Source organism: Eptatretus burgeri, chromosome 3 (assembly GCF_056783735.1).
Source record: "Eptatretus burgeri isolate ZD-2024b chromosome 3, Ebu_testis_v1, whole genome shotgun sequence".
In the NCBI taxonomy this organism is placed as follows: Eukaryota; Metazoa; Chordata; class Myxini; order Myxiniformes; family Myxinidae; genus Eptatretus; species Eptatretus burgeri.
In genome coordinates, this window is record NC_140963.1 from 53,643,512 (window position 1) to 53,664,788 (window position 21,277).

Here is a 21,277-nt window from a genome sequence, read left to right on the forward strand (position 1 = left end):
CTGTGAATAGTGATTTTCCTGAACTACAAACTGGTTCGCAGTTTGTCAAAAGATCACTCTTCAAACTCAAATTTTAATAATTTTTAAAAACAGCAAAGTGAATGGTAAATTAAAATTCTCAAACCCCACAGCTGTTTGCATTTTTCCATGTAAAGGCCGTGGTTGGGCAACAGTGTTTGTGGCGGTACTCCACGAAAAGGTAAACTCCTTAATGAGATTAAACTGTATAAGCCGTAAGCTTTATTGGATTACAATCAAATGTTTGAATGTTTTTTATTCCATTCGTAAAAGGGTGACATCAATAACCTGGCAAAAACGATAATAAAAATGGCTGCAGTCGTGCCACATACCGTGACATGCACTTCCTGCAACGTTACTCCAGATTGGTTGCTCTCTTTCGCAATGTATCTTTATTGCAAAAACAAACTGTGGCGTCACTTCAATCCAATTGTGTCCCTTCCTGGAAGAAAAGTACCGAGTTATCCTCCAATGCAGGGAGTGGGTTCTCTTTCCCAAACCAATCTACACACCTGATGTAGAATTAAGGACGAGTCTTACAGGTGGAACAATGGATCAGGTCAACAGGACGTTGACTGAGGTATGCCAACCGGTGTGGGAAGCACAAATCTAATGTTTGGGGGTAACCGTTCATTGAAACAAAAGAGCTCTGACGAAGGGTCAATGCTTCAATGACGTTTATTTTTCTTCTCCTTTTTCTCTTTTGTCATACGTTTCAGCATGATCTCTTGTGGGGGTGCTCCGAGCTTTCGCTTCCCAGCCGTCTTCACCTTACCCTTGAGCTTGTCCACATCGACCGACTCATCTGCAGAGACTGCAAAGGGCACCACATTAGGAGAGTGGAAAGCAATCTGTCACCTCCAAAACCAAATTAGAATTTGATGTATACTACAAGAGAGATGTTTGTCTGTCTGTGTGTGCGTCGCCAATTTTCTCAGAGATGGCAAAAGGATCTTCGCCAAACTTTCAGAGCTTCATCAGTGAATGTTGGAGAGTGTTTTAGGAAAAAAAAACATCCCAGAAGGGCACTCTTCGGTGTCGTCAGATATGCCTCTGCCCACATTATTACATCATTTCCATACTTGTACCAAGTTTGATTTAAATCCCTGAGCCCAGATTCAAAATATTAAATAATTCTGGCTGCCAGACCATGCATCCAATCAAGTTGAAATGTAAAACGTGTATTCCGCATGAATACGAGATCATAATTGTGATGTTTGACTTAGATTGATGAAGCAGTTCAAGAGAAATAATTTTTTGAAAGATTTTCGCTCAATCTAATATGGCTGCCAGACCATGTGACCTATTAATTATATTCATGAACAACCCTGGTATCCCCAAAGCTTCAGGAACATGTGGGTGAAGTTTCCCCCTTGATCTGTCAAGCTGTTCTGGAGAAGGTTTGCTTCAAAAAATCATAGCTGCCAAAACCATGTGATTTATGATGTCATAGGTGGATAATTATTTGTTAACCTCCGCCATCAAAAATGGATGGAGGTTACTGTTTTCACCCCTTTCTGTTTGTTTGTTTGTGAACAGTATTACAGAAAAACTCCGACGGATTTCGACTAAACTTGGTGGGGATGGGGGGGGGGTTAGGTATGGTCCAAGGATCATGCCATTAGATTTTGGACTTGGTCCCCCCCCCCAAAAAGCTAGAAAAAAATTTTTTTTTTTGCATTTCTACATGTTTTAAGTGATTTACAACCCCCCCCCCCCCCAAAAAAAAAATTTGTTAGAGAAAAATTTTTTTTTTTGCATTTCTACATGTTTTAAGTGATTTTCAACCCCCCCCTCACCCCCCCAAAAAAAATGTTGGAGAAAAGAACTATAACTCTGTCAGCACTGTTGACATCATATTTAATGAATAAGATATAAGGTTCACTTGAGTGACCCAGCAGTATTGGCGGAGGAGATTTTGCACTCTCCCGAGTGCTCCCCTTCTAGTTCCTCATGTATTGGCGATCATACCTGTAAAGTTTTGCGGCGTAAAGTTTTGCGGCGATCGGTTCAGCTGTTTTGGAGAAGATTTTTGAAGGTTTTTATGTTAAAAAAATTTTTTAAAGGCTGCTGAACCACATGACCAATGACGTCATCAATTCCCCCCCCCACCCCCCATACAATTTAGCCCGAGATGACTCAACATTTTTCATAATGATCGAATAAAGCATTTGACGTATGCAAGTATGATGTCACAATGAAGCCACCTATGACAACAACAAAAATAGCATTTCCCATGGGGAGTACGTGACATGTGCCAAGTTTCTATTTTTCCCATGGAGCAGTTTCAGAGATGTAGAGGTCCAAAATTTTTCCTTTTTTTCCCAAAACGGCTGCCACACCACATGACCTATGACATCATAATTATCATTAAAATATTCCACATGCGTAGTCACACCAATGGTGAAAATTGTATCAATCGGATAAGCGGTTGCAGAGAAAACAGAAAATCAGCACGGACGTACACACGTACTGACAACCCGAAAACATAATGCCACCGGCAACTTAGTCAGGGTAAGCATAATAAAATGCAATCACACAACGGAGGTCTCACCTTTCACAGCCATTTTGGGTTTCTCCACAGGAGGAATGAAAACTTTATTTCTCTCCTCTTCCCGTTTCACACGCATTTCTGCCTCGCGTTCCTGTGCACAGCAGAAAGTTTGCAGCCATCGAGCTACGGCATACAAAGATCAAGCCATGTAACTGTACAAGCATTTGCATCCAGGTTTGCATACCTTTCTCTCCTGCATCACTTTCCTCCATCTCTGTCGTTGATCCAAGAAGTATTCCCCAGAAGCAAGCTGCTTATCCACCTGGTATGCACAAAAAGGTTCTTCATTAAGCACCATCCTCACATCTAGAAACCAAAAGCTAAAATAACTTTCCAGTTTATTTACACCACGATTGAGAGAGTAAATTACAAGACCATTTGGCATACCTTTCTCTCCAGCTGTGGAGGAGGGAACGGAGTGTATTCCTTCTTGGGCTTCTTCTTCTTCTTCACAATCTTCTTCTGCCGTGTCAGGTTCTTATGCTTGAACTTTGGTAAGAACCGTTCCCAGGACTCATTGCGGAGTTCTGGGTTACAGGCGAGTTCCTGCTTGATCATCAACGACTGCTCGCCATTCAACATGACAGAATCAATATGATAACAAACCTTATGAAGATTTCCGAAGGTGTGTGCGCACAGGATGAGTAAAACACAAAGAACAGAGAAATTATAACTTGTAAAAAAAATTTTCTTTTTTAAACAGTTCACTGAGCTTTGACTTGCAGATCAAATAATGCAAACAAATACCGACACAAATTAAATTGCATGAAGGCTATCAGACGATGTAGCCCACCTTGATGTTGTAAATGGGATGTATATTTTTCATTGTGTCCAAAACCACCTTTCGTACCTTCAGAGATAACCAGAGAGTTGGTGTCAAAGCCACCCAATGCTCGCCTGTTTTTACATTTATCGTTTTTAAAAGACTAGTCTAATAATATTTTTTATAAAGCATTGCAGTGAAGTCTGATCCAAATAATTTTAAAGCAATATATGTATTTGTATATTGTAATCAGTTAAAAATAGTGTGGTAGATAAAAACATTAGAAAGGAAATAACTTGCACAAAAAACTAACATTTTCACGCTCACGCTGACGCCGAGGGTATCGCTATAGCTCTCTGTTCTTCGAACAGGCGAGCTAAAAATGGTCAATACAGGGAGGGTCTTTTGTCAAATTAGAAATTGTGGCACAGGTGTAAGCAAGAGTAGGACACACATGCACACCTTAAGCAAAAAGAAGTTTTGCAAAGGATAAGAAGGCAGGTTGTTTAACATGCCAAAAGCTAAAATGTTTGGTTAATAATGATACTTTATATAATGTGTGTGTGTGCGTGTGTGTTTAGGGAGTATACACCATAAATTAGGATTTGATGCAAATCCCTTTAATGGTTCACAACTTGTCACAACAAAAAACGATAATGGATGGACAAAGACAGATGGACATAGAGACAACCCAAAAGCATAATTCCTCTGGCCTTTGTCTGTGAAGGCATAAAATTCATAGTCCTGAGGCTCCAAGGTGAGGAGATGACCCACTTCTCTCTTCGTAAATACGGATTGTAGAATGCCACCCGGTGGGAGCTGACATTACAAGTCAAAACAATTAAAGGAGCAATCAGAGATTGCAGACCATCGTCAGGACTTGTATTATGTGGTGCATTTTGTGTACTGGTGTGTTACATCATTAATAAGAGACGTAACTAGAACTGCCACTTTACAAATGCTGGCAGTTATGACCGGGTACCAAGACGTCTCGCTTTGATGCAACCCCGCTTTGATCAGACATGTGAGCCCAACCCATGACGTTTTTTTATGATTATTCAATTGAATTTAGAATGGGATTAAAATTAATTAAATTCAAATCAAATGGAAGAAAAAATAGGTACAGCCCTGCAATGGAGTTATCAGAAAGAACCCAAACAAGCAAAAAGCAAAGATGAAGTCATCAGGAGGAACCTGGATAGGATTCACATTTCAGCTGCTACTCCTCTACCCTCAAACCCACTCAGGTGCAGCCAAGTGAGTCTTATTCAAAAAAAAAAAAAAAACCCCAGATCAAAAAATTCAATAATTATGGCTGCCAGACCATGTGTCCGATGATCAAGTAGAAATTTAAAACGTATATTCCCCATCTCTACTAGGTCATAAGTGTGAAGTTTCAGATCGATTGATTAAGTGGTTCCAGAAAAAAACACGACTTAATATTTTTGTTCAATCCAATATAGCTGTCAAACCATGTGACCTATCATTTATTCCTGAACACACTTGTACACCCACGGCTTGGGGAACACTTCGGTGAAGTTTCCCCTCGATTTGTCCAACCGTTCTGGAGAAGAAGATTTTTACAAGTTTGATTTTACTGAATCATGTGACCGATGAAGTCATGAATTTTTTTAGTGGACCATTTAATCCCAAGATGACTCATAAATGTCCACACTGGCATTTGGATGTGGCGTTCTACATATGCTATTATGATCTCATAATGAGGGCACCAATGACATCATTAAAGAAATCACACTCATTCCCCATGAGGAGTACGTGATCTGTGCCAAGTTTCAATTTTTTCCTTGGTGTGGTTTCTGAGATACAGAGGTCCAAAGTTTTTCCAATATGGCTGCCACACCACATAACCTATGACATCATAATTATCATTCAAACATTCTACATGTGTAGTCACACCGATGGTGAAAAATTTGTCTCAATTCAACAAGCGGTTGCAGAGAAAAACATGAAAGTTCTGTGCGGACAAACAAACGGACCCAAATGCAATACCCTTTCCTTCGGCGTGGGTAACAAAATGCACCACAGACAGAAGTGCGAGTTTGGGGGGGAAGCCGTCCGTAAGGATGCGTTCTTTACTGGTGTCATCATTTCACATGAGATAATACAACACAGTGTGTCGAGTTTTCAAAACCAAGAACGAGGAGAAAAATCAAAATGTATTCCATTCAAAGTTCGTCATCTGAAATCACCCAATCTTCGGTGATGTAGGGAAAAATGAAATTCTACCAATACAGTGCAGACATATCAATGTTGATACCTCCGATATCCAAAGGCAGGTGATATCAATATGATGAAGGATTCTGAGAAGCACCATTTTTGGCAATGTATGGTTAAATCAAAACAACATTGATAATCAAACGTATAAAAAAAAACAAGTTGGACACAGTTACAGGTAAATATTTAGAGCAATCATGTACTGCACCAAAAACCTCAATCAAATTAACCACAGACTTACAAATGTAATGGGTTGGCCTGTTGGCTGTTCCCATCTGAGTTCTTGACTCTCGATGCTGGGGCTCGAGGCTGAGATCCATCTTCTTATTCGTTTGTATACAGCACAAGGCTGCAGGGTTGCGTCGCTGACTGAGTGCATGGCTGTGCCACTGATGCAATGCCCTCTGACTGGTTTGGGCAGGAATTTGGAATTTGTTCAGGGTGCCAGTGATAGCTCGCATATTCTTCGTGAAGGACACCATGGGATCTTTAATGTCCACCAACGAATGCTGGCAGACGGACTCACATTGAACATCCATCCGAGGGACGGCACAAACACTGATGAATCAGTCTGCCTGTGAAACACTGAGATGAGGGTTTATAGCTGGGTCGGGATTCAAACCTAGGCGAGACAGCTGCTTCGAGGTGAGTGTGCATACCTCGAGGCCAGTGTTTCTCAACCGGAGTTCCGCGAGAAACTAATAAATAGGCTAATGTATTTTTGAGTAGTTTTTGTTTGATTCAATATTCGTAATTTTACGAGACACGTACGGTATATTGTTGGAAACTCCTTGGTTATTATAATAGAGGCTTCAACCTCTTATATTATTTACAATTATAACAACCATAGGGAATGTATTTAACGATGTCTATATGGCGCCAGTGTGAAACCGCCCTCACTGGTTAGTGGACGTCCTGTACGCGGCGGATTCGTGTATCATTGAGTGACTGACTCAAGTACGGGACGCATGCACGGTGTCCATCTATCTTCTCTGTGCTTCCTCGTGCGAAGTCAGTCTCAGTCCCAGTCTCACTACCTTTTATTGCTTCAGCTTTATTTGTTTAAGTTAAGTTTTGTTGATCAAGTTACATGAGGTGTGTTTTTTTTATTTAAAAAAGATTTTTTTTGTGTGAATTAAAACCTCGGTGTGAGGTCTCATAAACAAGCAGTATGTTTTTTGTTTTTTTTCTTCATCGCCAATAAATTCGACAAAAGGGGGTCATTTTTTCCTTAAACCAGGTATCCGAAAAAAAAAAATATTATATTTACGTGAACTCCGATAAAAATATAAGAGCTGGATATTAATAATGGTATATAATAATTTTTATGCAGGGGTTCCCTGAGACATGAAAACTATTTCAAGGGTTCCACAAGGGTAAAAAAAAGGTTGAGAAACGCTGCTCCAGGCTATACTGTCAGCCCTTAGATCACATGAACTCTTGGTTTGTCCAATGCATCCTAATGTCCTTATAATGAATGTAAATGTACACCGATGTATCCCAATTTTCCAATCTTACATGGGATATACAAGTACAAACTCCTCCATGAGCCTTAAATCACTGTAAAGTAAATAAATTAAATATTCCACAAGTTAATCATATTATTACCCAGGCCACCATTCGAAATGATAGGCGATCAAAGCAGTGACAAACACCGATGAGGAATAACAGGGGGGGGAATCTGTTGACAGACCTCATGAAGGCCAGAATGGGGTCCGAGTGCAGACACGGTGTTTCCCTGCACCAAGATGTAGCATTTGGTAAGCAGCTCCAACGCCTGGAAAAGAAACATCACAGTTATTGTTGAAATTCCATAGTTTCTATGCCCTTCCCTCCATTTCACTGTAAACCAACCATTTGCAGATTCCTGTAAGGCAAGGCCTTCCATAAACAGCATTGAGAGGTGTTTGGCAGACTCCATACTTCATAGACACTGGATGGCAAGAGTACGGAGTGGTGGGAATCAAACCCACATCAGCCGGTAGAGAAAGAAACAACGCATTGACCACTTCACCAAACAGCCAGCTTCCATCTACGTATTACCGTAATCATTTTTCCTCTATGACCCTATTATACCTCATTCACACCTAAAATTAGTTCCAATTCAAAGGGTGTCTGTGTGTCACGATCCCTCTACCCCTACCCAATCTCTCCCTCCACCCCTCATCATGTATAATCATACAAACTCGCACATCAAATTGAAAGGCCAAAGGAATAACTTGCACTGCACCTGCCTCAACATATGACAGTCAAAATATGTTGTGTCCGCACCAACCCTCCTGGACGTGAGAATGGAGTAAAGTACACTGACCTTAATCGTGGAGCCTTTTGGTCCAACCAGGCGCTGACGACGGTTCACAAAGCGCTCTCGTTTTCCCAAGAGACCTCCAATCTTGATGATATCACAGGCCACGTCATCTTCAAGAATCCGTACTGCCTTTATCACAGCAGCCCGAGCAGGTGCAGGCACGGGTCCATGTTAGCTAATATATTGGGCCCGTTGTACACAAGTGAACATCACAGGCTGCATAAGATAAACTTTGAGGACATGTTGACAAACAGCTCCAAATATAAAAAGGGCATTCTGTCTTGCAAGAAGAAACCTTGATTAACCGATGAACACGTGAGGGAAATGAGTCGAAAGATTTGTACGAGAGCGGAGATGCATCAACAAAGTTTATCAACAACTGAACGAAAATGAACAAAACAGGGAACAATGTGGAGCAAATGTGACAATCTGAGCAACACGTGGTTCATCCTTCATCAAAAACACAAATGCTCCTGATAGTGCGAGAGCCCAGTGACGTTTAATTAAAGTATTGCGCACGAAAGGTTTCAAGGTGTCATTTGATGGCCCATGGCATGAAAAACTAAAGAAACCGTTTCTTAAGTTCGGCCACCATGGCCTTCAAAGGTTTTAGGTCCCTGAAAAAGGCTCCTTTTGTACTTTTAATCAAACCATCGGGCACGAGAAAAACGAAAATTGAAATCATCGATTTATTGAACTGAAATCATGAAATGACAACTCAAGAATGAAAATACGCAGACTTGGCTGAACAAGAAGGCCCCAAAAAGGGCCTCCAGTTTGTTTTAATAAATATTTTAAGCACGAACTCTAAAGTGGTCTTAGAATACTCCTATAATGTCCAAATCATCAAAAACACTGCTCAAGAAAAAAATTACCTTGGCCCGTCGAGACAAGAAGGGCCCAAATTAGAGGAGGTGCTGAAAAAGGGCCCAAATCGGACACTTGAAAAGAACGCGCACGGACTCAATGACTGAATCGGATATGTACTGCAATCTTAAAATGACAACTCAAATAAAATACACAGGCTTGGTTCAACAAGAAGGGCCCAAAAAGGGCACCCAATTGGAAAAAAAGAAAACGAAACTAACCTAAACGTTTTCGGAACAGCAGTTCGGTATTTCTTCTGGTATTTCCAAAGTTCTCATTCCTGAGAGTAGACTTAGTTTCTCTTTTAGCTCCAACTGTGCATCACAGCACTGAGAATATATTCGTAGCGCTGTGTAAGTCTCGTGAAGGGGAGGAATCGGATTCGACTTTCGTACTCGTAGTGCTGTGTTTGGACACTCGAACATGGATCCCAGTGCAAATGATGAGGATCAACAAATGGATTCCAGTGACTCGGAGTTCAATAATGACGATCACAATGATCAGCCAGAATCTTCATCACAGAGTGACGACAGGAATGTACAACATCTTCCAGACAGTGACCTGCCGTTCACAGAGCCGGTGCCAGAAATGAGCTCAGTGGAAACAGAAGGGGAAAAAAGACAACAAAGGATCCACTGTAGTTATTCCGCAATCAGGTAAGCCGGTATACCACACCATTCCGAAGAACAGATAAATTTAATTCCAGTCTGATTGTTTTGTTTTTAAGTTCATGTTCATATTTCAGACAAGCCCAATGCATATGCACCTTTGTCGCGATCGTTTCACAACTTCCTACCGAGGGTTTACAGTGTCCCACATATGTCTTCCAGGGGGAGCATCTGAGGTGACCCCGCCGACACGCTGCATTATTCATGAGTGTCCTGCAGGATCCTGCGGTAATACCCTAGAAGTGACGCCCAACAAATTGAAGGTGATAAGAAGTTCAGCCAATTCCAGACGCTTGCTGAAAAACTTGTTTATCCAAATATCGTAGCGTGGTTGAACGTTTACCAGAATTCCCGTTAGATACCGACAGGTATCACAGCAAGTGTTACAAAAACTTCACCGCTGTATCATCGAAATTGCCAGTTACCTGGGTGTGCGCTGCCACTCGCCACATGGCGAATCCCCCTTACCTGTGGCTAATATTTTAAACCACCCATTAGCCACTGTGGCTAATCCATGTTATAGTGGGGTTGTTTTTTTTTTACCAGTTTTAGACGAATTTTGGGTGATTTTAGTACAGAATTCAACCTTCGTTGAGACGGCCGCCATTTTGTATGTTTTGATTATGGTAATCGCGCGTGATTTCGTCCAAACTTATATATACTAACTTTGGTAGTTTAAAACTAGTTTCTAGTAAAAAAAAATAATAAAAAAATTAAAAAACGACCGAAATTACGCATGATTCCCATGATTCTCATCTCAAAATTTTATTTTTATTTTTTTGAAAAAAATTTTTTTTTTTTCTGGAATGATTCGGCATGATTCGGCGTGACATGCTTCGTTGGGTCAGCGGTTGCCAGGTGAGTTTTGACACAATCAGTAGTAGTACGAGTTTGTTTGGATGAGTGAGTTTGATGGGTGAGATTGGTTGGATGAGTGAGTTTGACTGGCATGAGGTTGGCCCAATCCTGGTCCACAACCACCCCCATCCCCCACTACCAACTAAAGGCACGACCATAACACACACACACACACACACACACACACACACACACACACACACACAATCACCACCTCCCCTGATGGTCGTTCATTCAACCAATCTCACACGTCAAACTCACTCATCCAACCAATCTGAACAATCCAACTCACTCATCCGCCTTAAAATTAACTTATTATTTCAGATTGCTTAAAAAAAAAATTAAAAAAAAAATTAAAAAAAAAAAACTTTTGAATAAAATGTGGCCATTTCCTTTCTTCTGTGACTAATCATTCTAAACCTGGATTAGCCACAGTGGCTAATTCCTTTTGAAAGCCAGAGCACACCCAGAGTTACCATTACCAACCAAAACGTCAGTGACAAACGCAACATAGTTACGTCGCGTCACTTCTCCAACGTCATCAACGTCCACTGCTGGTATTTTTGGTGACGAATGTCTGTTTTGTAATAAGAACATCAAATGCCGACCAAATGGTAGGAAAGAGAAACCGGGTAGGATTGAGACAAAACAGGCCGAGAAGAAGATATGAGATACATCAACAATTCTCAAGCTGCAAAATGTCTTGGTGAAGATATCAGGGGTGGATCTGATTGCAAAAAGAGCCAAAGTACATCCATCATTGATGCCGATCCGAGAAAATTAAAGCCGCTGACAGAGTGAGCGCAATGAAGGAGGATAATACCTCCTGAAAAGCAAGTCTCGAAGGATGTCTTGGAATCAATATATGCATACGTCGAAGAACACGTCATCGAAAGGAAACGACCAGAACATCTGAAATCAATTTTCGATCGATATCTGATCTGTGTGAAGAATTCGAGTTGCAAAATCACATCACCACGAATCAGTACTTTGGCGAAGTACTGAAGAAGAGATTTGTAGGCCAACCGATAATGAATTCATCAGCCAGCAAAAAATATGGTGTGATAGTCCATAGCGCGGCCATTGATTATTCGTCAGTGGAAACAGTTTACGATTTCAATCATCACCCGAAGGGCAAGTAACGAAAGCCGCTTTCGTGATGCGGAAGGCGCTGGAGTCAGTGAAGAAAGAGCCTCTCACTGATCCGCTCACAATTGACTCACTGAAAAAGGGTGAAGGTAATCCACCTGAATTGGTCGAGACATTTTACAGGGTCCTATTTGGTGGTCTCAATGTCAAAAAGCATTCAGAAGCTGTTAAACGCCGAGCTAATGCCACCAGTCTAGATGCGCTCTTCATCGTATCAGGGGCCACCATGAAACCTGTCAAGCATATTCTGATCGCCATGGCGCTGAAGTCACTCACCGGAAGTCGCCGTGTATCAACCATCTTGAATCGGCTCAGATACTGCATCAACGACACGGCAACCGAGGAGCTGGAGACCGAATTAGCGTATTCCAATCTCGACAGGAAGCTCAATTGCCCAGATGGAGCTGAGGTGGATGAATTAGCGGGTCTGGCGTTTGACAATTACGACGAGGTCGTGCATACCCTTTCTGGAGCAAACACATTGCATGATACCATGGATATCTTTTATCAAACCATTCCCGCCTGGATAGGAGTACCCCTTGAAGAAGTGTTTCCGGAGGAGTCGATGCCCACTGTGTCATCCCACAAATGGCGGCCAAGACGAAAAGTAAATGTCCAAAGTGCGGCACTGGAGCCATACCAGAAGAAACCCCGCATAGACCGCTTCACGTACGAAAACATGGGTGTATTTAGTCTAGCTGATAAGTCTCAAATCTCAAAACCCGAGAAAGTTGGATTTTATCTGGATGGTTGCACATGCTCTCGAGATGGAAAATATTCCAATGTGGGCCGGCTTCATGGGTCGTTTCCACGTTGACCACCTCCCGAAACAACGTGTCCTCTTCATGAAAAACATTCCGGAGCCGCCTCTGAGCAAAGAACTCATTGTCCAGACCCTCAAAGTGACACAGGCAGGCGTTGCCGAGCTCGGGCAGAGGTACGGAGTCGTGACTTACGACTTGGATGTGGCAAAGAATGCTTTGAAAATCCAATCCACTGAAAGTCCAACATTTGATGATGTATTCATCCTGTTCGGTGTTTTCCATATCTCAATATGTCTATTCAGAGCAATAGGAAAGCTAATCAGTGAATCCGGTGGACCACAGCTCCTTGTTGATGCAGACGTCCTTGCATCTGGCTCAGTACGTGGCTTCATCGAATGCACCAACTACAACCGCTGCAAATGTCTGCACCCAATGTTTGCCTAAGCCTTGCGTGTTCTTCACTTCAGATAATTTCTGACCACGTACGAGAACTTCGACGAATTGGTTACTCAGATTCATTCAGTGGATATGACCAACGCCCAGTCAATGGACACCATGGCTGAATCTCGGGTCATTAATGCAGTACTAGATGAGTACGGGAAGTTGGTGCAGAGCACACTAGATGGCGAGTTCGGCAAAACCGCGCAGTTTTGGTTGCAGTACGTTGGCGACGTGGGTTTGTTTCTCATCATGGACAGAGCTGTCCTCACGAATGACGTTGACCTGTTCATCTGGGTGATTACACAGGTGACTGACGTCTTCGTTGCCACAAACCACCACTATTACTTAAGATGGATGACTGAATATCGAGTTTACACACCCTGGACTGATGGAGATGCTACGGCAAGGGCTGTTTTCATGTCGCAGAACAGAGAACCAGTTCAGCCGACTGCCCATAGACCTGACGCTCAAGCAGACAGTCAATTGTGATGCTTCTTCAAGGCAGACGGGATTTACGGCATCAACCAACAGTTACAGCGGGCACCTCCAGTGGAGCGTCATGAAAGGTACTCGAGCCGCACTCGTCGGCGTTTTCTTCGATATGGTCGGGATGCTACGAACAAACGATGCACAGGCGGAACTGTCTGCAAGCCACATACGACGAGATAATACCGATCTACAGAAACTGATGAAGAGTATCCAGACATCGGCATTCCCATTCAAACTCGATACTTTTTATCTGATCAACATCAGTTCGGGAAAAAGCACGACTTCTGAAATCACCGAGTCACTTCTAAATATCGCTAATGAAGGTCGCAAGCGACACATTTCATTCATCCGAGAATGCGCTGAAGATGCTGACAGATTTGAGAAGCCAATCAAGAGAAACTAACTAAAGACATTTTCAAATCAGGGAGCGAAGAACCCAAGGGCGCAAAATCCCATCGTCAAACAGCTTCGGTGTACCAGAGACATGTTTGGCAGAATAGCCATTGTCGCGTCACAAAGGAAAGTCGATCTCGAGTACCGCCTTCTCACCCTCTGATGCCAGTACCTCTCACAATGTGCAAAAAGGACGGAACAATAATGCACACAGAAAAGAGCGCCCTTTTCTCTGTCCTTGAACAAAAAGTATCACAGCATGGAAGTCCACCAGCTCTTGATGTGCACGTTATTGATGGTAACTACCAGCTCCGACTCCTCGCACCGTCGCTCCCACCAACTTATGGAGGGTTATCGCAATCAATTCTTCACACTGCTGTTGTTGCGTACCCATCCACGAGGGTTGATATCGTCTTCGACACCTATGAACAACCTTGGATTAAAGACTGTGAATGGGAAAGACGCGGCGCTGAAGATGTACGCTACACGATCACTGGCCCAGATCAAATCCGCCCTAAGGATTTGAATAAGGCTCTGAAATCTACGTCATTCAAAAGCCAGCTACCGCGATTCCTTCTGAAAGATTGGGGAGACCAACGTCATGCCCATGCGCTCCATGACAAGGAAGTTTATATTGGAGTTGACGATGTCTACGCATGCTTCGCTGTGGAGGGCGGACAGATCCATAAGTCTTTAGTTGGAGAACTATGCAGCAATCATCCTGAAGGAGACACGAGAATCTGCCAGCACCTTGTGCACATCAACGAGTTGCGACTGTCCGATAACGATAACGTGGTGATCAGGGCATCGGACACTGATATCCTAGTCATACTCCTCCATCAGGTTCACGAAACGACCCTTGGTGTATGGATGGAAGTTGGCACGTCAGGTCGAGGTGACAGAAGATATGTGAACGTATCCCGGATCGCAGAGGCATGTGGACCCTTGTTATGCACCGTGTTCCCTGCATTCCATTCATTCACGAGGTGCGATTACACTCCAGCCTTCTCACGAAAGGGGAAAAAACGCCCGCTCGCTATTCTGGAGAAAGATCAAAGGTACCAGAAAGTCGCAGAACTAGGTGGAGAAGCGCCCAATGAGACCGTGGTGCAGGCCATTGAAGACTTCACGTGTTTGTTGTACGGTGCCAAAAAGCCCATTGCGCTGAACAAATACAAATACAGACACCGTGTATTTGAAATAGCGTACGCTCCCAAGGACCCTGCCAAACCATTCACAAAAATGAAAGGTGTTGACACGAGTAGCTTACCACCTTGCGAAGCAGAGGTGAGACAGCAAATTGAAAGAAGTATTCGTGGCGAAATACTGGCAAGATGCTCATCTCAACAGTGTGACCAAAATACCTAGTAAGGGTTGGGAGTTGATTGACGGCACTTATCGTTTTGTGTGGTTTGAAGGCGACCAATTTCCAGACGATGTTATTCCCGAAAAGCAGAAGGAAGACGATGAAAATAGTGATGGTGATGATGAAAACGAACAGATAGACGAAAGTGCTTTGTTAGAAGATGACATTGATGATAGCGATGACACTGCTTAATGACAGCATACGCTTGTTATTTTCAAGTGGCCGATTTGGGCCCTTTTTCAGCACCTCCTCGAATTTGGGCCCTTCTTGTCTCGACGGGCCAAGGTAATTTTTTTTCTTGAGCAGTGTTTTTGATGATTTGGACATTATAGGAGTATTCTAAGACCACTTTAGAGTTTGTGCTTAAAAGTTTTATTGAAACAAACTGCGGGCCCTTTTGGGGCCTTCTTGTTCAGCCAAGCCTGCATATTTTCATTCTTGAGTTGTCATTTCACGATTTCAGTTAAATTAATCGATGATTTCAATTTTCGTTTTTCTCGTGCTCGATGGTTTGATTAAAAGTACAAAAGGAGCCTTTTTCAGGGACCTAAAACCTTCGAAGGCCATGGTGGCCGAACTCAAGAAACGGTTTATTTAGTTTTTCATGCCATGGGCCATCAAATGACACCTTGAAACCTTTCGTGTGCAATACTTTAATTATGTGTCACTGGGCTCTCTAACTATGAAGGTTGGTGGTGCCAAACAAACTGGCAAAATATGACAACGTGTATATGTGACGACAACCAAATCGAATGAGCCACTGAGAAGTAAACTGGGCTATCCAATGTGATAAATGCTCAGGTTCCCATATTGAATCGCACTCACCTGTGAAAAGGTGTACCGACCTTGAAAGAGTAACTTTGGTGCACTTCATTCAATTTGACTCTGGATGTGGGATAGTCCCGTGTACCTTTCAAGGGCTCAACTACAGGCTCGTTTTGTCACGTTTTTCTTCCACTACAATCACTGATTAAAGCCAACTCAAAAACATGAAAAGGTCTTCATTGCTCCCATACCTGTTCGAAGGGAATGCTCCTTGCCAGAAGTTTAATAAGGTCTCGCGCCTTGATGATAATGTAAGGGTCGTAAGTTTTCCGCGTGGTTGATACAGTCATGCTGCCTTCGATGCGGTCCAACTCAGCCTTCACACCCTGAATGATGGGAAACAAGCAACTACCACTGGTTACGTGCCTCAACAGTCTAAACCTCCATTATAATTCACTATGATTTTCCAACATAGGATAACCAGTCAGTTTTCTGTTATGATGACAAACACTCTGAAACAGCATCAGGGGGTGGGGTGTGATTGGAAGTTGAGGATGGGGCAAATGGGGGGGGAGGGGAAGAGGGGTGAATGGAGGGAGAAGAGAAGCAAATTAAGGGGTGAATTGAGCGGGGGGGAGAGGTGTGAATCGAGGGGAGGGGAAGAGGGGCGAATCGAGGGGGGAGAGGTGCGAATCGAGGGGAGGGGAAGAGGGGCGAATCGAGGGGGGAGAGGGCGAATCGAGGGGGGAGAGGGCGAATCGAGGGGGAGAGGGCGAATCGAGGGGGGAGAGGGCAAATCGAGGGGGTGGAGGGGGTGGAGAGGGCGAATCGAGGGGGAGAGGGGCGAATCGAGGGGGAGAGGGGCGAATCGAGGGGGGAGAGGGGCGAATCGAGGGGGGAGAGGGGCGAATCGAGGGGGGAGAGGGGCAAATCAAGGGGTGAATTGAGGAGGGGAAGAGGTGAATCGAGGGGGAGGAGCGATTGGGGGAAAGAGTGGCGATTGGGGGGGGGGAACAGGGGAGATTTGGGGGGGGGAAATGATTGGGGGGGAGGAGGGCGATTGTGGGGGAGGAGGGGTAGATTGGGGGGACACGATTTGGGGGGGGAAGAGGTGCGATTAGGGGGAAGGTGCGATTGGTGGTAAAAGGGGTGATCGGTGGAAAGAGGTGCGATTGGTGGTAAAAGGGGTGATTGGAGGGAAGAGGTGCGATTGGTGGTAAAAGGGGTGATTGGAGGGAAGGTGCGATTGGTGGTAAAAGGGGTGATTGGAGGGAAGAGGTGCGATTGGTGGTAAAAGGGGTGATTGGAGGGAAGAGGTGCGATTGGTGGTAAAAGGGGTGATTGGAGGGAAGAGGTGCGATTGGTGGTAAAAGGGGTGATTGGAGGGAAGAGGTGCGATTGGTGGTAAAAGGGGTGATGATTGGAGCGAGATATCAAAAGTTGGACACGAAACCGGCACAGATTCCATGATGACACGTCCGAGAGTAAACACTCCATTCATGACGGCCACTGCGAACAGCACGTACATGGTCCAGCAGAGCCTTCTGTACGAGGGGCCAGCATTCCTTCAGATACGGCTCTCGGTACTTTGGGAAAAGTGTAGCGAAAGAACTTCTCTCCAGCAGGCCACACGGGTTGTCTTGTCGAGTAAACGCTGGCTCCTTCCAGCCATCGGGTACAGTGTGCAGCTCTGGCTCTAGAAAGAACACAACGATCAGGAAAATCATAAAAAAACTCTCATATAGTGATGTGTCTACGAGGCGGCAAAGTAAACCCAGGACGTTTATCGATGAACACACCGTCGTTTTGATTTCCCTCAGCGAGGCTTGTCCCTGCCTTCGCCATCCACAGTCACCGAGGCCCAGAAACGTCTCGCCAAAAATATCGCCTCGTCTTAAACTCTCCACTGATTGGTTGTTTCAAAGGTGCGCTCACAATGTTTTTATTTGTTCAATCTCGGTTGTAAATACAGTACAGTACTGTAATTTGTTTTGAAATCGTAAAACTATGCACACACGAGACACGGTGCACGATGCGTGCGCAAATATCGCGAGATATACTGTTGTTGTTGTTTTTTTCGTTCCTGCATTTTTTTTCTCCTTTCAGTTTAATAGCGTTTTCTGAATTTCATTAGCTTTAATAATTAGTTTAACTATGCCTCCAAATTTAGGTATTAAAATCACACATCTCTACTGGAGTCGTTAAATAGCTCTTCCGGTTTGCAGCTTCTCGCCGCGCGTCCACCATCTTACCACTCGCATTCTCGCTTGAAGCCACTGATCTTTATACTAACTGGATAGGAGAGGAAGCTCATTTTTTTGAAGCCATTTGTCCGCCATCTTTGCTCTCCCAAAACGAATGACTGGGACTGTTAGTAATTAAAGTGATTGCCACTTTCTGATGAAATGTAATTCCTTTTCTCCCTTGATCACGGCCGTTACAGTTTTTACAACCGTAAGCGGCACACGATAACATTGCATAAATACTGTAACAATTCTTTTTTTCAGGTCAGGTCAGGTCAGGTCAGGTGGGAAAGTAGGGCAGGAGGGCCTGTGTAAACTCTTTTGAAACGAATTGACAGATGGTCGAGGTTTCGAATAACTGACTTGACGTGTAGCCACGCTTGATCTGCCGAATCTATATCCTCCAGTTCCCATTGGATATTGGCGGATGCATGTCTCATTCCCACAAAGTTGGCTTTCCAGATGTTGCGATACTTGCCCGGTGCTATCCGTGGTACATTGTTCGGTAGGAAGTGTCGCCAGTGGAGCACAACATGATTACTACAATTGCACATCCTCATCATCCTTGGTGAATACAAGTTCCAGACATGACAGCTCCTGGCCCTCAGAGAAGCGTGGAGGCTCCACCACATGCTGCTTCAGTAGTTCTTCGGCAGCTACGTCCAAAAGTCGGCTGTTGAAAGAGTTTGGCGCTCCCATAGATGCCAGGATGAACCAGTTGACATGGGGCGCCTTGAGGTCTCCCATGGATAGCACATTTCTTGTTGCCGAGCCGTGATGCATGATTTCCACAAGGAGTTCCAGATCCTGATCCCTCAAATTGCTGGGTGACCTGTAGAAGACCCCAACAGCTAGTTTATGAGAACCTCCCCATTACCATTCCCACGATCGTTCCGCAGAATGGAGTAGCTTGGAATGGCTACTTCCCCATCCGTGATTTCTTCTCTGAGCCAGGTCTCGGTTGTCCCAATAACTAATGACGAGTGCTCTTTCATAAGAACACTTAACGCATCCATCTTATTGATGAGACTCCGTGCATCCGTGCACATCATTGTTATTAGGCGAGGGGATTTAGTGGCCCCCTGTGTGTCATGACAATTGGCCGTTTCGCAACTGCTCGAATTTTGGATGTTACAATCTGCGTCCCACAGATTCTCAACCGAAGGCCAGATCCCTCGTTCACCTGTTGTGCATTTTTTAACTACATAACTAGTTGTCAGCGTTGCTGCCTTTCCTTAATGGAGAGGTTAGGCTGTATGTTGACAGGGATGCCTCGAAGTCATGCCCCCTCCTTTGTAGTAATTCCCTCTCGGCATTCGAGCGGAGCACCACCTTAATGGGATGCGGGCTACTTGTTTGCAGCTGAGGGCGTTTCCCCATCTGAACTACAACTCGGATGGGTACTTCCTCTGTCCCTGACAGGAGAGATGAGTAGCACGATTGCAGGAATATCACATCGTGCTTATAACAGGCTTTAGGTGTAGCCTCAGGTGACTCTACCACACCAAAGAACATTAAGTTAGTCTCGCGTTGCACACACTCCACGAAGTCCGGTGCAAGCAACCGAGCACTCTGATCTTTATGACCATTCTTGGGTGCTATGGTTGTCGGACTTGGGGTTGGCTGGGGTTGGTGCTTGTTCCAGGTGATAAATACCCAGGTACCTTCCTCCTCCACCCTGTCCGCCGCTGGTTTTCCCTGCACCATCGGTTACGGTAGCGATGGCGTGGCTCGTGCCTGAATCTAAGAGCCTTGCTTCTCTGCACCTTTATTATCGCAGACTTTCGTTTCCTGATCTTAGCCAGTGTTGCTGCCGGATGATTATCGACACCCTTGGTCAAAGTAGCTTCAAAAGATGACGTAGGTACTTCCAAGGTCTCTTCTCCCATCTCCTTGCCATTTAAATCAGTAACTCCCACTGTGGTTACTGCAGGGGTCGTTTTTTTTCATCCTCCTCTGTTTTGGAGAGAGGTTGTTCAGTCGCAAAGCACTCCGTTGTCGGAGTGCCATCAGCCAATGTGGTGTCACGACGGAGCATCGCCTCGATACTTGCTCTCTTACTCGCATGGTTGATAGCATAGCATTCTTTGCAAACTGCTTGAATTCGCACTGATGCATACTGTATGAGGTCTCCATAAAACTTATTTGTGATCGAGGAAGTATTTAATATTGAACTAATGGTCGCTGTCGTTGCATTGCACCACCTAATCATCATCCCAACAACTCAGGCCTCCGGCCTTCTTCTGTTTCAGGTCGGAGGTATGATCGCAGGTCGGGGGTATGATCACAATGAATCCGTTCCTCGATAACTAAAATAGGGGGGAAATCGATAACTAAAATAGGGGGAAAAAATCGATAACTAAAACAAATTACCCCCGTGGGGAGTGATGATCATCTCAGCGAGAAAATATATAGCCTCCTGAAAGTAGTATAGGGAAGTTTTTGCAAACTTTGAAGTCATGTGACGTGAAAACGAAAGCAAAATTCGAAAATCCGTCCCGACTAAATTTAGATATTGTCCCATAGATTTATATGCCACAATCAAATTCAAGATTGCTTGAGAAATGTAGGAGGAGATAGATTTTGAAAATCGTGATTTTCGCATTTTTTGACAACTTTGAAGTCACGTGACATGAAAACAAAAGCGAATATGGAAAACTACGGCCCGACAAAATTTAGATATTGTCCCATAGATTCATATGCAACAATCAAATTCAAGATTGCTTGAGAAATGTAGGATGAAATAGATTTTGAAAATCGTCATTTTTGCATTATTTGTCAACTTTGAAGTCACGTGACACGAAAACGAAAGTGAATATCGAAAATCCGGCCTGACAAAATTTAGATATTGTCCCATAGATTCATTTGCTACAATCAAATTCAAGATCGCTTGAGAAATGGCGGAGGAGATAGAATTTGAAAATCATCATTTTCGTAACTTCAAAGGCCTCGTGACCTTGACCTTCGGTGACCTTGAAAGTCATACCATCGTGTATGTCTCAGCGACCTCTATCAGGATCACTAATGACCAGATCTCCCGCTTCAACTTCATTGTGAACGGACGGACGGACGGACCCATATTACCCTTTCTCTCACCAATATTATTAGGTCATTGGAAATGACCTAAAAAGGGGAAAAAAAAAATCGATAACTAAAATAGGGGAAAAAATCGATAACTAAAATAGGGGGAAAATCGATAACTAAAAAAGGGGGAAAAAAATCGATAACTAAAAAAGGGGGAAAAATCGATAACTAAAAAAGGGGGAAAAAATCGATAACTAAAAAAGGGGGAAAAAAATCGATAACTAAAAAAGGGGAAAAAATCGATAACTAAAATAGGGGAAAAAAAATCGACAACTAAAATAGGGGGAAATCGATAACTAAAATAGGGGGAAA

At 43.7% G+C, this 21,277-nt stretch overlaps 1 protein-coding gene across 2 annotated transcripts in view; it reads right to left on the reverse strand.

Annotated features, from left to right (window-relative positions):
- Positions 1-208: 208 nt before the first annotated feature.
- Positions 209-21,277, reverse strand: part of KRR1 (KRR1 small subunit processome component) — a 39,889-nt gene continuing 18,820 nt past the window's right edge. Inside the window, exons 1-10 of one of the 2 annotated variants that reach the window (XM_085873389.1) lie at positions 17,438-17,725; positions 17,165-17,334; positions 15,890-16,024; positions 7,882-8,007; positions 7,264-7,347; positions 3,366-3,422; positions 2,960-3,136; positions 2,757-2,834; positions 2,573-2,663; positions 209-832 (exon numbers count right to left, since the gene is read on the reverse strand). In XM_085873389.1, the coding sequence (XP_085729515.1) occupies positions 687-832; positions 2,573-2,663; positions 2,757-2,834; positions 2,960-3,136; positions 3,366-3,422; positions 7,264-7,347; positions 7,882-8,007; positions 15,890-16,024; positions 17,165-17,334; positions 17,438-17,483 (1,110 nt within the window). In that variant the 5' untranslated portion in view covers positions 17,484-17,725 and the 3' untranslated portion in view covers positions 209-686. Of the gene's footprint in view, positions 833-2,572; positions 2,664-2,756; positions 2,835-2,959; positions 3,137-3,365; positions 3,423-7,263; positions 7,348-7,881; positions 8,008-15,889; positions 16,025-17,164; positions 17,335-17,437; positions 17,726-21,277 lie in introns of those variants that run through there. The other variant, XM_085873390.1, reaches the window with a different exon arrangement.